The following is an 11,547-nucleotide window of genomic DNA, read 5'->3' on the forward strand; positions in this document are numbered from 1 at the left end:
GATTCACTACAGTAATAGAATGAAAGATAAAAGATAAAAAATCATATGATTATCTTAGTAGATGCAGAAAGTGCATTTGACAAAATTAATCATCCCTTCATGGTAAAACCTCATGAAAACTTGAAAATTTGAATATAGAAGGATGTTCCTCAACATACATAAAGTCATATATGACAAGCCCATAGCTAACATCATATCCAATGATGAAAGGCTAAAAGCCTTTCCTCTAAGATCAGGATTAAGACAAGGGTGCCCCCTTTTACCACTTCTATTCAACATAAAGCTGATGTTTTAGCTGGAGCAATTAGTCAAGAAAACGAAATGAAAGACCTCTAAATCAGAATGAAGTAAAACTGCTTGCAAAAGATATGATTTTATATATAGAAAAAGTCTAAAGGCTTCACTAAAAACTGCTGGAACTGATTCCAATACTCAATAAAGTTGCAAGTCATATAATCAACATACAAAAATCTGTTGCATTTTTATACACTAACAATAAACTACCTGAAAAAAATAAGAAAACAATTCCATTTAAAATAGCATAAAATATTTAGGAATAAATTTACCCCAGGAGATAAAATATCTGAACATTTAGAGGATTTATTTTTATTTATTTATTTTAGAGAGAGAGATGAGAGAAAGTGGGAGGAGGAGCAGAGGAAGAGGGACAAACGGACTCTGCACTCAGCATGCAGTTTGATTCCATGCAGAGCTTGATTCCACAACTCTGAGATGACCTGCGCTGAAATCAAGAGTTGGACACTTAACTGACTGAGCCACCCAAGAGCCCCAAAATATTTGTACGTTTAAAATGATAAGATATTGGTAAAAGAAATTAAAGACAAAAATAAATAGAAAGACATCCCATATTCATGAATTGAAGGAATTAATATTTTTTAAATGTCCATACTACCCAAAGTTATCTATAAATTCAAATCAATCTCTATCGAAATTCCAATTGCATCTTTAAAGAAATACAAAAAACAACCCTAAAATTTATAAGGGAACCACAAAAAGACCCCAAATAGCCAAAACAACTCTGAGAAAGAAAAGCAAAGCTAAAAGCCAATAGATTTCCTGATTTTAAAAGAAATTCCAAAGCTATAGCAATATGGTACTGGCATAAAAACAGACATATAGACCAATGAAACTGAATAAAGAGCCCAGAAACTAACCCTCATATATAGAGTCAACTAATATTTAATAAGTCAAGAATCCCCAATAGGGAATGGGTAGTCTCTTCCATAAATGGTAATGGGAAAATTAGACAGTCACATTCAAAAGGATGAAATTAGACCCTTATTCATACCATTCACAAAAATTAATTTGAAATCGATTATAGATTTTAAAATAAGACCTAAAAACATAAAAATACTAAGAGGAAAGAATAGGAAAAATACTCCTTGGAATTGGTCCTCCAGACAATTTTTTGGCATCAAAATCACAGATAACAAAAGCAAAAATAAACAAGCTGAGACTATATTAAACTAAAGAGCCTTCTTCACAACAAAAGAACAATGAGCACAATGAAAAGGTAACCTATAGAATATGAGAAAGTATTTACAAATCCTCTATCTGATAAGGGATTAATATCCATAATATAAAAAGAACTCATATAAACTCAACAGCAAAAACAAACAAAAAATCCAGGTAAAAAAATGTGCAGAGGACCTGAACAGTCATTTTTCCAAAGAAGATATACGAATGGCTTGAAAAGATTCCCAACATCACTAATCATGAAGGAAATGTAAATTAAAACCACGATGAGCTATCATCTCACAAATGCACTGGTGAAGATATAAAGAAAAGGGAATCCTTTTGCACTGTTGGGAGGAATATTGACTGGTACAAGCACAATGGAAAAGTATGGAGGTTCCTCAAAAAATTAAAAACAGAACTACCATATGATCCACCAATCCCAAGTTCTGGATATATATTCAAGGGAAATGAAATTAGGATCTCAGTGTCCAGTGCAGCATTATTCACAATAACCAATATATGAAAAAATGGATACAAAGATGTGGTTATGTATATTACCATATACATGGAATGGATTTTATTCAGCCATGAGGAAAAAAAGGAAATCTTGCCATTGTGACAACATTGATGAAGGCATCATGGCAAGTGCAACCTCTTAGATTGAGAAAGACAAATACTAAATGATATCACTTATAAGTGAAATTTTTAAAAGCTGAAGTCCTAGACCCCAGAGTAGAATACTGTTTGCCAAGATTTGGGGGAAGGGCAAATGGGGACATATTGGTTAAAGAGTACAAATTTCCAGTTATAAGATGAGAAAATTCTGGGGCACCTGGATGGCTCAGTTGGTTAAGCCTCTGTCTTCAGCTTAGGTCATGATCTCAGGATCCTGGAATTGAGAAGGGCTTCCCTGTTCAGTGGGGAGTCTGCTTCTCTCTCTCCCTGCTCCTCCCCCTAGTTGCTCTCAGTCTTGCTCTCTGTCAAATAACTAAATAAAATCTTAAAACATAAGATGGGTAAATTCTGGGGATTTAATATGCAGCATGGTGACTACATAGCTGAAAATTGCTAACCCAGTAGATCTTAAATATCCTCACCACAAACAAAGGTAATTATGTGGGGTAATGTAGGTGTTAACTAACCTTATTGTGGTAATCATTTTGTAAAATATAAGTGTATCAAATTATCATGTGGTACTCCTTAAACTTATATAATGATATACAGAATTATATCTCAATAAAAATGGAAAAAATGAAAGAAAAAAAAACAATCCAGGAAAAGTAATTTTTACACCCTAAAATCCTATACCCTCATTAACCATTTATCACATATAAAGGCAAAATAAAGAGAATTTTGGTCTTGCCAAATCTAAAAAAAAATTACCTTATATATACATTTTTCCAGGAAGCTACAAGAAATTGTATTCTAAAGCCACAAAATAAGAAACAATGAAAGGAAGGAAGGAAGGGAAAAAGGAAGTAAAAAAGGAATACACAGTATTCAGAAAACCTAGAATCTAATACAGGACAAAAATCAAGGTAATTCTCAGAATGATGAGGAAAAGAAAATTTTAGTCACAAAGAGCAATCAGTAGAAAGTAGAACAGAAGGATGGAAGACTCCAAGAAGGACACCAGCATGGCTGGGCAAAACAACAATCTACTTGATTATCTGATAATCTGATTATTGATTATTGGATGTAATGATGTAATGATGTACTTGATTATATCACACTGGCAAAAGATTTGAGGGTGAACTAGTGTTAATAGAAAATTGAGAAAATGAGGAAGACAGTAATTATTAACTCCAGGAAAAACAAGAGATCAAAAGATTGATGTCGATTAGCTGTTAATAAAAACATAAGCTTTTATTTAATAAAAAATTTGAAGAAAGTGCTGGGGGTATAAATCTGTTACAACTTCATATTTTATTGTAGATAGTCAATATAATCAATAGTAACTAAATTAACAAAAATTTTTAAGTAGTATTTTCTTTAGGAATATGAAAGGAACATCAGGGGTGCCTGGGTGGCTTGGTTAGGTGTCCGACTCTTGATTTCAGTTCAGGTCTTGATCTCAAGGTCATTAGTTCAAGCCCTGCATTAGTTCAAACCCATGCCTAGTGTGGAGCCCACTTAAAAAAATAATTAGGTGAACATCAGGAGAATCAGCTAAAAAGAATTGACAATGATTATACCTCTGGGAATGGGAATTCTCATTGGGATGTTGAATGAGACAAGAAACTTCTAATTTTCATTATGAGTCTTAAAAATCTATTTGACCTTTATGTACATCTATCTGTTTAATAAACATAAAAATTGTTCATCATATAGTTTAATTTGCATTATAAGATACATTTTACAAGTGATATAATCATACTTTCCAGTGTCTTTTAGATGATTTCATTATCAGTATGCCCTGGCATGATTATTCATAGTCCTACATCTTCAGGTCACCCTAAATCCACTCCTAATGCATTATTTTAATATACTCTTGCAAGTAGATAAAAGCAAAGATAAGCGATTTGATTAAGTCTATACACATAGCAGGTTTTCTCAAAAAGCTATTTAATTTCTTCTTTTGCATTTAGGAATTTATGGCAAAAGTTATCGGTTGGAAAATAAAATCTACCACAGAAGTATAAACATTATTCATGCAAATTATAACAACATTCATAAAATTTACGTGCAAGGTAATCTGTTAGATGGTTATTCAAATGTGGCAAAGTAAAGTTGAAAGTAAAATTGAACATCTGGGGCCAGAATATATGTTAATCAGGAGGGTTATAGATGTGCATGTCAATGGATCATCATGCCCTTGACGAATTCTGAATTTGAAAATATCAACTTTCCCCCCAAGAGTTGCCCCCTGATTGAAGTGAATGTCCAAAATCGGTAATTGATTTTTGTCCTGATTATCTATGTTAAAATTGTAGATGTACCCACTTAACATTCATAAGGGTTCCTTGCCATTTCAGGGTTGCTCAGGGGGAAAAAATCAACAAAAGTGCTTATGATAGTTAATCGTATGTGTCAACTTCACTGGCTCTTGGGGTACCCAGATATTTAGTTCAACATTCTGGGTGTGTCTGTCAGTTTTCAGATGTAATTAACATTTGAATGGGTAGAGGAGTAAAGCAAATTGCCCTCAATCCCACAAAGGATTTGACTAGAAAAAGGCTGGAGAAATCCCTCTCCATGCAGGACTGTCTCCCTGCTGGGATATCAGTCTTCTCCTTCCTTAATACTCAAATTTGGATTGGAATATACACCATCAGCTCCCCGGGTTCTTAGGACTTCAGATTCAGGCTAGAACTCCTCCATTGTCTCTCTTAGATCTCTAGCTTGTCATCTGCAGATTCTGGGACTTCGCAATCTCTCTAACAATGTAAATTAATTCCCTATAATCTTTCTGACTATATATATAGTGTTGGTTCTGTTTAACAGAAGAACCCAGACTAATATAGTGCTTTTCTGGAGGAAAGTTGAAAATTCAGTTAAACTGCTATTTCTAAATATTCAGACAAGCAAACTGGAGTCATAGATGGTTAATTTTTGTCTTAGTTTAGTCTTTTGGTTCAAATGTAACAGGAATCAACTAATGCTAATTTAGGACAAAAATACTTTTTAAAAGGGTGGGAGGAATTTATTTTAAGAAAATACAGGTATCCAAGGCATATCAAGGGCAAAAGTGGTTCTGCAGTCCATGAAGGGGCTGGAACAAGATGTGGGATTCCATTTCATATTCCCATCTCTATGTCTCTAGGACATTTTTCTTATTTACTTTTCCCTCTATGGAAAAACTATCACCGCTACTCTGTTCACATGGTGATAACCATGCCATAGTTTCAGAGGTTTTACTTCTTCATTCAAGAGATCAGCCTATGTAAGGACGAGACTCTTGAAACTAACTCTAGATTTCTAATGGAGGAATTTGTTTGGTCATTTTTGAGTCAGGGACTCCCTTGTGGCCCAAGTATCCACCAACAGGAGCGTGGAGTTTTGCTGTACAAATATGGCTGCCATCTCCTGTACCTGTGACTATATGGATGGGGACTAGGAATGACAGGGTTCCCTGAGAAAACAGGTTAATTGAACTCATTTTTCTTTCAATAATTCTATTAGGACCTTCTATGTGTCCAGCACTGAGGATATGATTCTGAAGATGTTTCTTGCCCTAAGATTTCTATCCAGTTAGGTGTATTGGGACAGGTATATTGGCTGGTGAGGACGGATTTTATGTAACTAAATTGTCAATGTGTTAAATTCCAACAAGTGATATTATGCAGACAAAAAAGTTGTTATGGTAGCAAAGGAGAAGTATCTAACTCAGACTGGTGATGATAATTCAGATAAGTGATGTCTTCCTGTGAAAAATGACATCCATACTAACACTACAAAGGTGCATAAGTATTAGTCTAGTCAAGTAGATGAAAGTGAGATATAGTAGAAATGACTCTAATGTTTATGGAGACACAAAGAAAATAATGGGGACCAAAATAAAGCAATATTGGAATGTTAATGGGTATCTTAGTTTGGATTTCCCAAAAATCATATCCGAAGAAAAGACAAAATTAGTCCTCTGTGTTGGCAGCATTCTTAACAGTTTCTTCCAACAAGATGGCCAACAGGAGATTTGCATATCAGATTTGCATTCTCCCAGTGTAGCCCAATAGAAAAATAGCACCTTTTACTCGGTGGTTCCACTGGAACAGGAAAAAGTTCCAGGGCTAACTCTAACAGGAACAATTTGGCCCACTGAACCAAATATTTTAGGTGTTTGTCGCTGTAGACAAATACCTAAAATATTCTGGTCAGGAATAATTCTTTAAAAGATATCACAGCAATACTACGGGAAAAAAGAATGGATGCTAGGCAGACAAAATCCACAGATGTCTACTAAAATTTGGGATGATACTTCTTTAATATTTACTTTATACTTGGAGATGTGATGTATTATAAAGATTTAGCAACAAAGAACTATTTTTAAAAATAGAATTGATCCTATGACTCTCTTCTATCAGAGTAGTATCATGGACTTAAAGGATGATTGCAAAGAGTAAAAAACTTAAATCATCCACACTTTGGTTTTCAGTACACCATAAAAATTTACACATAAAGAGAATAGTGATTCTTAACTCATAATGGTACACAGAAGGCTTTTTAACAGAATTTTTAGTATCTGATGAATTCAATAGACTTGCTCCTTAGAACATTTTTTTTTTTTGTACATTACAAACTTCTTTTGAGAGATTGACTGTCTACACGAAGCCCAAGTTAAATCCCCGATGTGGATTGACTGAATGTTTTCAAAGCCCTTGGCTTCTTTGCAAGTAAACAGATAGTCCTTTTCATAGTTATAACACAGGAATGCCATTTAGATGAATTTGTTGATTTTTATTTTTAAACTGCTCAAATTATAAAGATATACAAATCCGAAACACTATTTTCATACTGCATTCTTGTTCAATTCAGTGTCACAATCTTAAATCGAGGCAGATAAACTGTATTCAATTTCTGGTGAGGATACAAGGGCAAAAAATTAAGTCTTTCTGAAGCTTTTGAATATTGTTTACTCCCATAATAAAGAAGGCAGCTTGCTGCCTAATAAGATGTGGCCTGGGAGGTTGCTTTATCAATTTGTCGATCCCTTAGAGGAAAAAACACATTTTAAAAACAAATCCAAGAGTAAGACATACATGAATGCAATCCATTTACAGTGAGAGCATATTTCTGTACTGTGCCAAATAAAGTAAGAATTTTTGTATAGAAATTTATTCTTCTACCTTGCCATCCTTAAATAATATGAGGTTCAGGAATTATATATGTCTGTAGGAAGCACTTTATGGTTTTTTAGCCTTCTCTATAAACCGTGTTATTTCTAAAACAACCATAAATTTGTGAAAATGGTAACACGCTAAATTTGTAGGTTTGTCGTAAAATACAGTAAAGTACAGGATACGAACAATTATTTTTTAAGATAAGTATGTATCAAATATTGCATGGGACAGACTGATGCTAAAAAAAAAAAGTTGCCTATTTGAAGTACAAATTTAACTGGGCATCCTATTTTAATTTTTGAAATCTGGCAACCCTATCAACTTGCAAACAATATTGTTTTTATTTACTCATAAATAAATCTTTGATTTTGTATATTAAAGTAGTTTTGGTAATGGCATCTCATTTAATCGTCAGATATATGTTTTTGGCTAAAGGGACTATCAAGAGTATATACAATTATATTTTCATTGAAGTTGTCATAGAATACTTCCAGCTTTTTTTCCATGAGCAGTGTACCCTCACATCCCTTTTCACTTCCGAAGAACTTTATGAAGAAAGCCAGACTGAGGTAAGTGTTTCTTATTTCAGATCAATTCTTTTAGTATTTAGGGAAATGTTATTAAAAGTTGCATATTTTCTGCGTTTAAAGTAACTTACATATGTGATTCTTAAATGATTTGTCTTTGAAAGCAGAAACTTTTCAAAATGAACCATTATGTAGAGATGAAATCAGCGAGTCTAGAAAATGAATAATTCATTTTTAAGTAAATGAGAAATTATTTTGTGCTGTTACTTATACATTTTCACATTTATAGTTAAACAGTAATTTGCGATACATGGGGTATTAGTTGTGAATTGTGGTTTTCAATATCACAGACACATTTGTTGCTGTGGTTTTGCAATATCATTCCCTGATGCTTTTCTCAATTGTGGTTTTCATAATCATTGTTTGATAGTCATGTTGCTGTGGTTTGGGGCTGCTATATCCATTTGGACAGAGATAATTGCTTATAGGTTTTGCTGTCTTTTAATTTTACAACCTTAGTGAGTTAAACTAGAAAAAGAAAAATTGAACTTTAAATATCATCAACATTCTCATTAAAAATGATGAGACTACACAAACTGTAATAGTATTCCTAGTTTAATCCATTCATAATGACTATAATTAATATATATATTTATAAATTTATATAAACTATATCTATTTCTGATAATGCAGTCTGGTTATTTTATCAATCTTGCTTGAATTCCCTGACTTTTGCTCCTTTCAGCTTTTAAACTGAATATTTAGCTGAGATTTATTTGTTTCTCTTTTGCTTTGCATATTTAACCATTTCAAATGCCAAAAGAAACACTAACTGTTATGATATTTTAATTCCAATGGGCATTCCTTTTGGCTGATATAAAAAGTCAGCCAGTTCTGTAAAAAGAGCTTTAAAAACCGTAATGTATAATACATCCAATTCTGAGCACACCAATTTAATTGTAATGAATTGAAAATTAAGGAGGCAAAAATCTGTAGTTCTCTGCTTATTCATTGCACAACACAAACACACATAACCCTGCTTTCCATGGTACTTACGGCTTTAATTTGTTGGTTCTTCAGGGGAGGGACTTTGTCATTTAGTGCATTTTCCACTGCAAAGGACCATGTATTCTTACAACCTCATATGGTAATAGTACTAATGGTAATGTAATAAAATTCACAATTGGTCTTCAGCTCTGTGTTAAGATTCTCTCAGCCATACCTTTCACAGGGCAACTCTTTACACCTTCCAGAAGATGTCCTGATGGGGTTATAAATGACACTGATTACAGTGCCTCCTGCACACTGAGCAGCCTGCATTATCCTCAATCAGCCCAGGCTCTCCGCTGACCCCCAGACCCTTTCAGAGTATCAAGTTTGGTGGGGCTCATAGGAATGGCTAGTCAACCAAACAAAGGGGGGCACAATTTCAGATCAGAATGGATGATCTCACAACCTCGGCGAAAAAGTCAGCAGTATCTGGGGGATACACGTCAACTGCAGTGGAGTTTATTAGTAAATACTGATTACATAGAGCAGCCAGTTGGATAGAAGCTTCTTCCAGCCCACCCGGGAGGATATATTTAATACTCAGTATATATGAAACTATGAGAAACTAAGCTAGCCTCATGCAGCTTAACTTGGCCAAATAATAACTATGCAAATCACTTTAAAATTCGTTCTTCTTCTGGCTTGCAGTTTCAGACATACTACACGCACAATAATTGAATAAGAATGAAACAAAACTTTAAAAGCTAAAGAACCATGAAATAGTTATTGGGTCTTACCTGCTTGGGAAATTATGGCAAGATCAAATCTTTTATTAGTCGCTGGCTGCTTCCCTGTGGCAGAAGAACTAAGAAGAATTACAGGTCATGGGACGGGGTGGGATTTCAGAACTTCCACAGACTTCCTCGAAAAGTTAGTGTTCTGCCTGGAGGCGGTTCATTTCCCACCTCGGGCTAATCACCTGGCTAATAACAGGTCCCCCTTTTTGATAGGAGGAAAAATACCTGCCTGCTTCCGAATTCGGAATTTTTGCGAGCTCCCCCGAGAACTCGAGGTGAGAAAGAGCACAGTGAGGACGCGGCTCAGCATCCCGGCCGCGCGGGCTACGGGGGTGGCGGGTGGTCCGCGCCCGCGGCGGCCTCCCGGGAACCTCGAGCGCAGGGAGGTGGCCTCCGAGAGCCCGGCGGAGCAGAGGGCTCAGCTGGCCCCAGACACGCAGTTGGCATTCGTGGTCAGCTGCCTCTCGCCCAGGGTCTTGCCAGGGGCCTAACCTTCCTGCCAGGGCGCCGCGCGGGCGGGGCGGAGGCCCGGGGCGGGAGGGGCGGCCTAACTGGAAGCTCAAAGTTTACCAAGGTTTACTGGGATTTCTTTGTGCCCCGCCGGACGGGCGAGGGGTGAGGAGAGTCGGGGGTCCATCAGAGGGGGCTGTGGGAAGAAGTTGCCTGGAGGGGTGCTCTGGCAGATGCCCAGAGCTGACGCGGGGACCGCTGCCGAGCGCGGCCCCCCCCAAAGCCTCCCCAAGCCTCCCGCCCCGCCGCGCCCCCGCCGCGCCCCCGCGCCCCCCACCCGACCGAGGCCCCGGCCCTCTTTTGCATCCGGACTGGCTTTGGATGCAGCCAATCCTCCTGCCGCTGATGGACTAGTCTCCCCTCCCCGCGGCCCGGGCGCGCCCCTCCCTCCCGCGCCTCGCCACCTCCCGCGGCAGACAGCGAGCGGCGCGGCCCGGAGCGGCGGCGGCGGCGGCGGCGGCGGCGGCGGCGGCGGCGGCGGCGGCGGCGGCGGCGCTCGAGTCTCTGCCCCGCACGCCGGGGAGAGGCGAGAGCGAGCGCGCTCCTCCTCCCGCGCCTTCCGCCCCCTCGCTCCCCCTCTCCCTGCTGCTCGCTCCCCTCCCTCCCCCCCTCCCTCCCTCCCTCCTTCTCTTCCTTCTTTCCGTGTCCCCCCTTTCCCCTTTTCCCTCTCCCCGTCCATTCGTCTGTAAATTCAGTTCTCCCCTCCGCCGCGCTCCGACTCCCCCTCCCTCCCCGCTGTCACTCCCGCGGCCCCCCTCTGCCTTCTCATTTGCCTGCTCATCTCCAAACGTGGCTCCGCGGCTCCCGGCGGAGCCCAGCGCCCGGAGCACCTGGAGTCCGGCCCGCGGCGGCCCGAGCCTGGCCGGCGGCGGCGGCGGCGGCGGCGGGAGCGGCGGGAGCCGAGGGAGCGGCAGCCCGGGCTGCGGGCACCGCGGGAGCCCCGGGGGCAGCGGCCGCCGCCGAGATGTCCCGGCGAAAGCAGAGCAAACCGCGGCAGATCAAACGTAAGTTTGCGCGCTGGGCCGGCGGTTGCTCGGGATTATTCCGGGGAGGGGGGCGCGCGGGGCGGGCAAGGGAGGGAGCCTCGGGGAAATCCGCTCCCGGTGCCCCGGATCTGCCAAACTTTGCCTGAGCAGCGGAGGGACAACTAGTCCGTGGCGGACAGACAGCCGGACAGCCGGACAGCCGCCCCCGCGCCCCCGCGCCCCGCGCCCCGCGCCCGGTCAGCCGCCTGGGCAGCCCCACTGGCTGCGGAGAGCCTGCTCCGGGCGGGTTGTCGTGGTCGCTGCAGCCGACGTAGCGCTGCTCGTGGGGACCACACTTTGAGCGAACGGGGCGAGAACTTAGTTCTCGGAAAAGCCGGTGGAGACCCGGGGCGAGGGAGGCACCGCGGCGCGAGGCGGAGGGAATCCGTGTCCGGGTCCCGGTCCAGGGCGGTGCCGGGGCCACGCCGGGCCCGAAGCGAAA

General features: G+C 40.1%; 1 protein-coding gene and 1 long non-coding RNA gene across 7 annotated transcripts in view; one reads left to right on the forward strand and one right to left on the reverse strand.

Moving 5' to 3' along the window:
• The window catches only part of LOC112662019 (uncharacterized), a 68,914-nt gene extending 58,579 nt beyond the window's left edge, over positions 1 to 10,335 (reverse strand). For 3 of the 4 annotated variants that reach the window (XR_007401867.1, XR_007401868.1, XR_003138165.3), the window contains exon 1: positions 9,571 to 10,335. This is a non-coding gene — a long non-coding RNA (uncharacterized LOC112662019). Of the gene's footprint in view, positions 1 to 7,914; positions 7,996 to 9,570 lie in introns of all 4 variants that reach the window. The other variant, XR_004806636.2, reaches the window with a different exon arrangement.
• Positions 10,336 to 10,495: 160 nt separating this feature from the next.
• ZFPM2 (zinc finger protein, FOG family member 2) overlaps positions 10,496 to 11,547 on the forward strand; it is a 457,957-nt gene continuing 456,905 nt past the window's right edge. The window contains exon 1 of one of the 3 annotated variants that reach the window (XM_025450404.3): positions 10,496 to 11,084. In XM_025450404.3, coding sequence (XP_025306189.1) covers positions 11,045 to 11,084 — 40 coding nt within the window. In that variant the 5' untranslated portion in view covers positions 10,496 to 11,044. The remainder of the gene's footprint in view (positions 11,085 to 11,547) is intronic. The other 2 variants (XM_025450405.3, XM_049093338.1) reach the window with 2 other exon arrangements.

The sequence above is a fragment of the Canis lupus genome, chromosome 13 (assembly GCF_003254725.2).
Source record: "Canis lupus dingo isolate Sandy chromosome 13, ASM325472v2, whole genome shotgun sequence".
Lineage (NCBI taxonomy): Eukaryota > Metazoa > Chordata > Mammalia > Carnivora > Canidae > Canis > Canis lupus.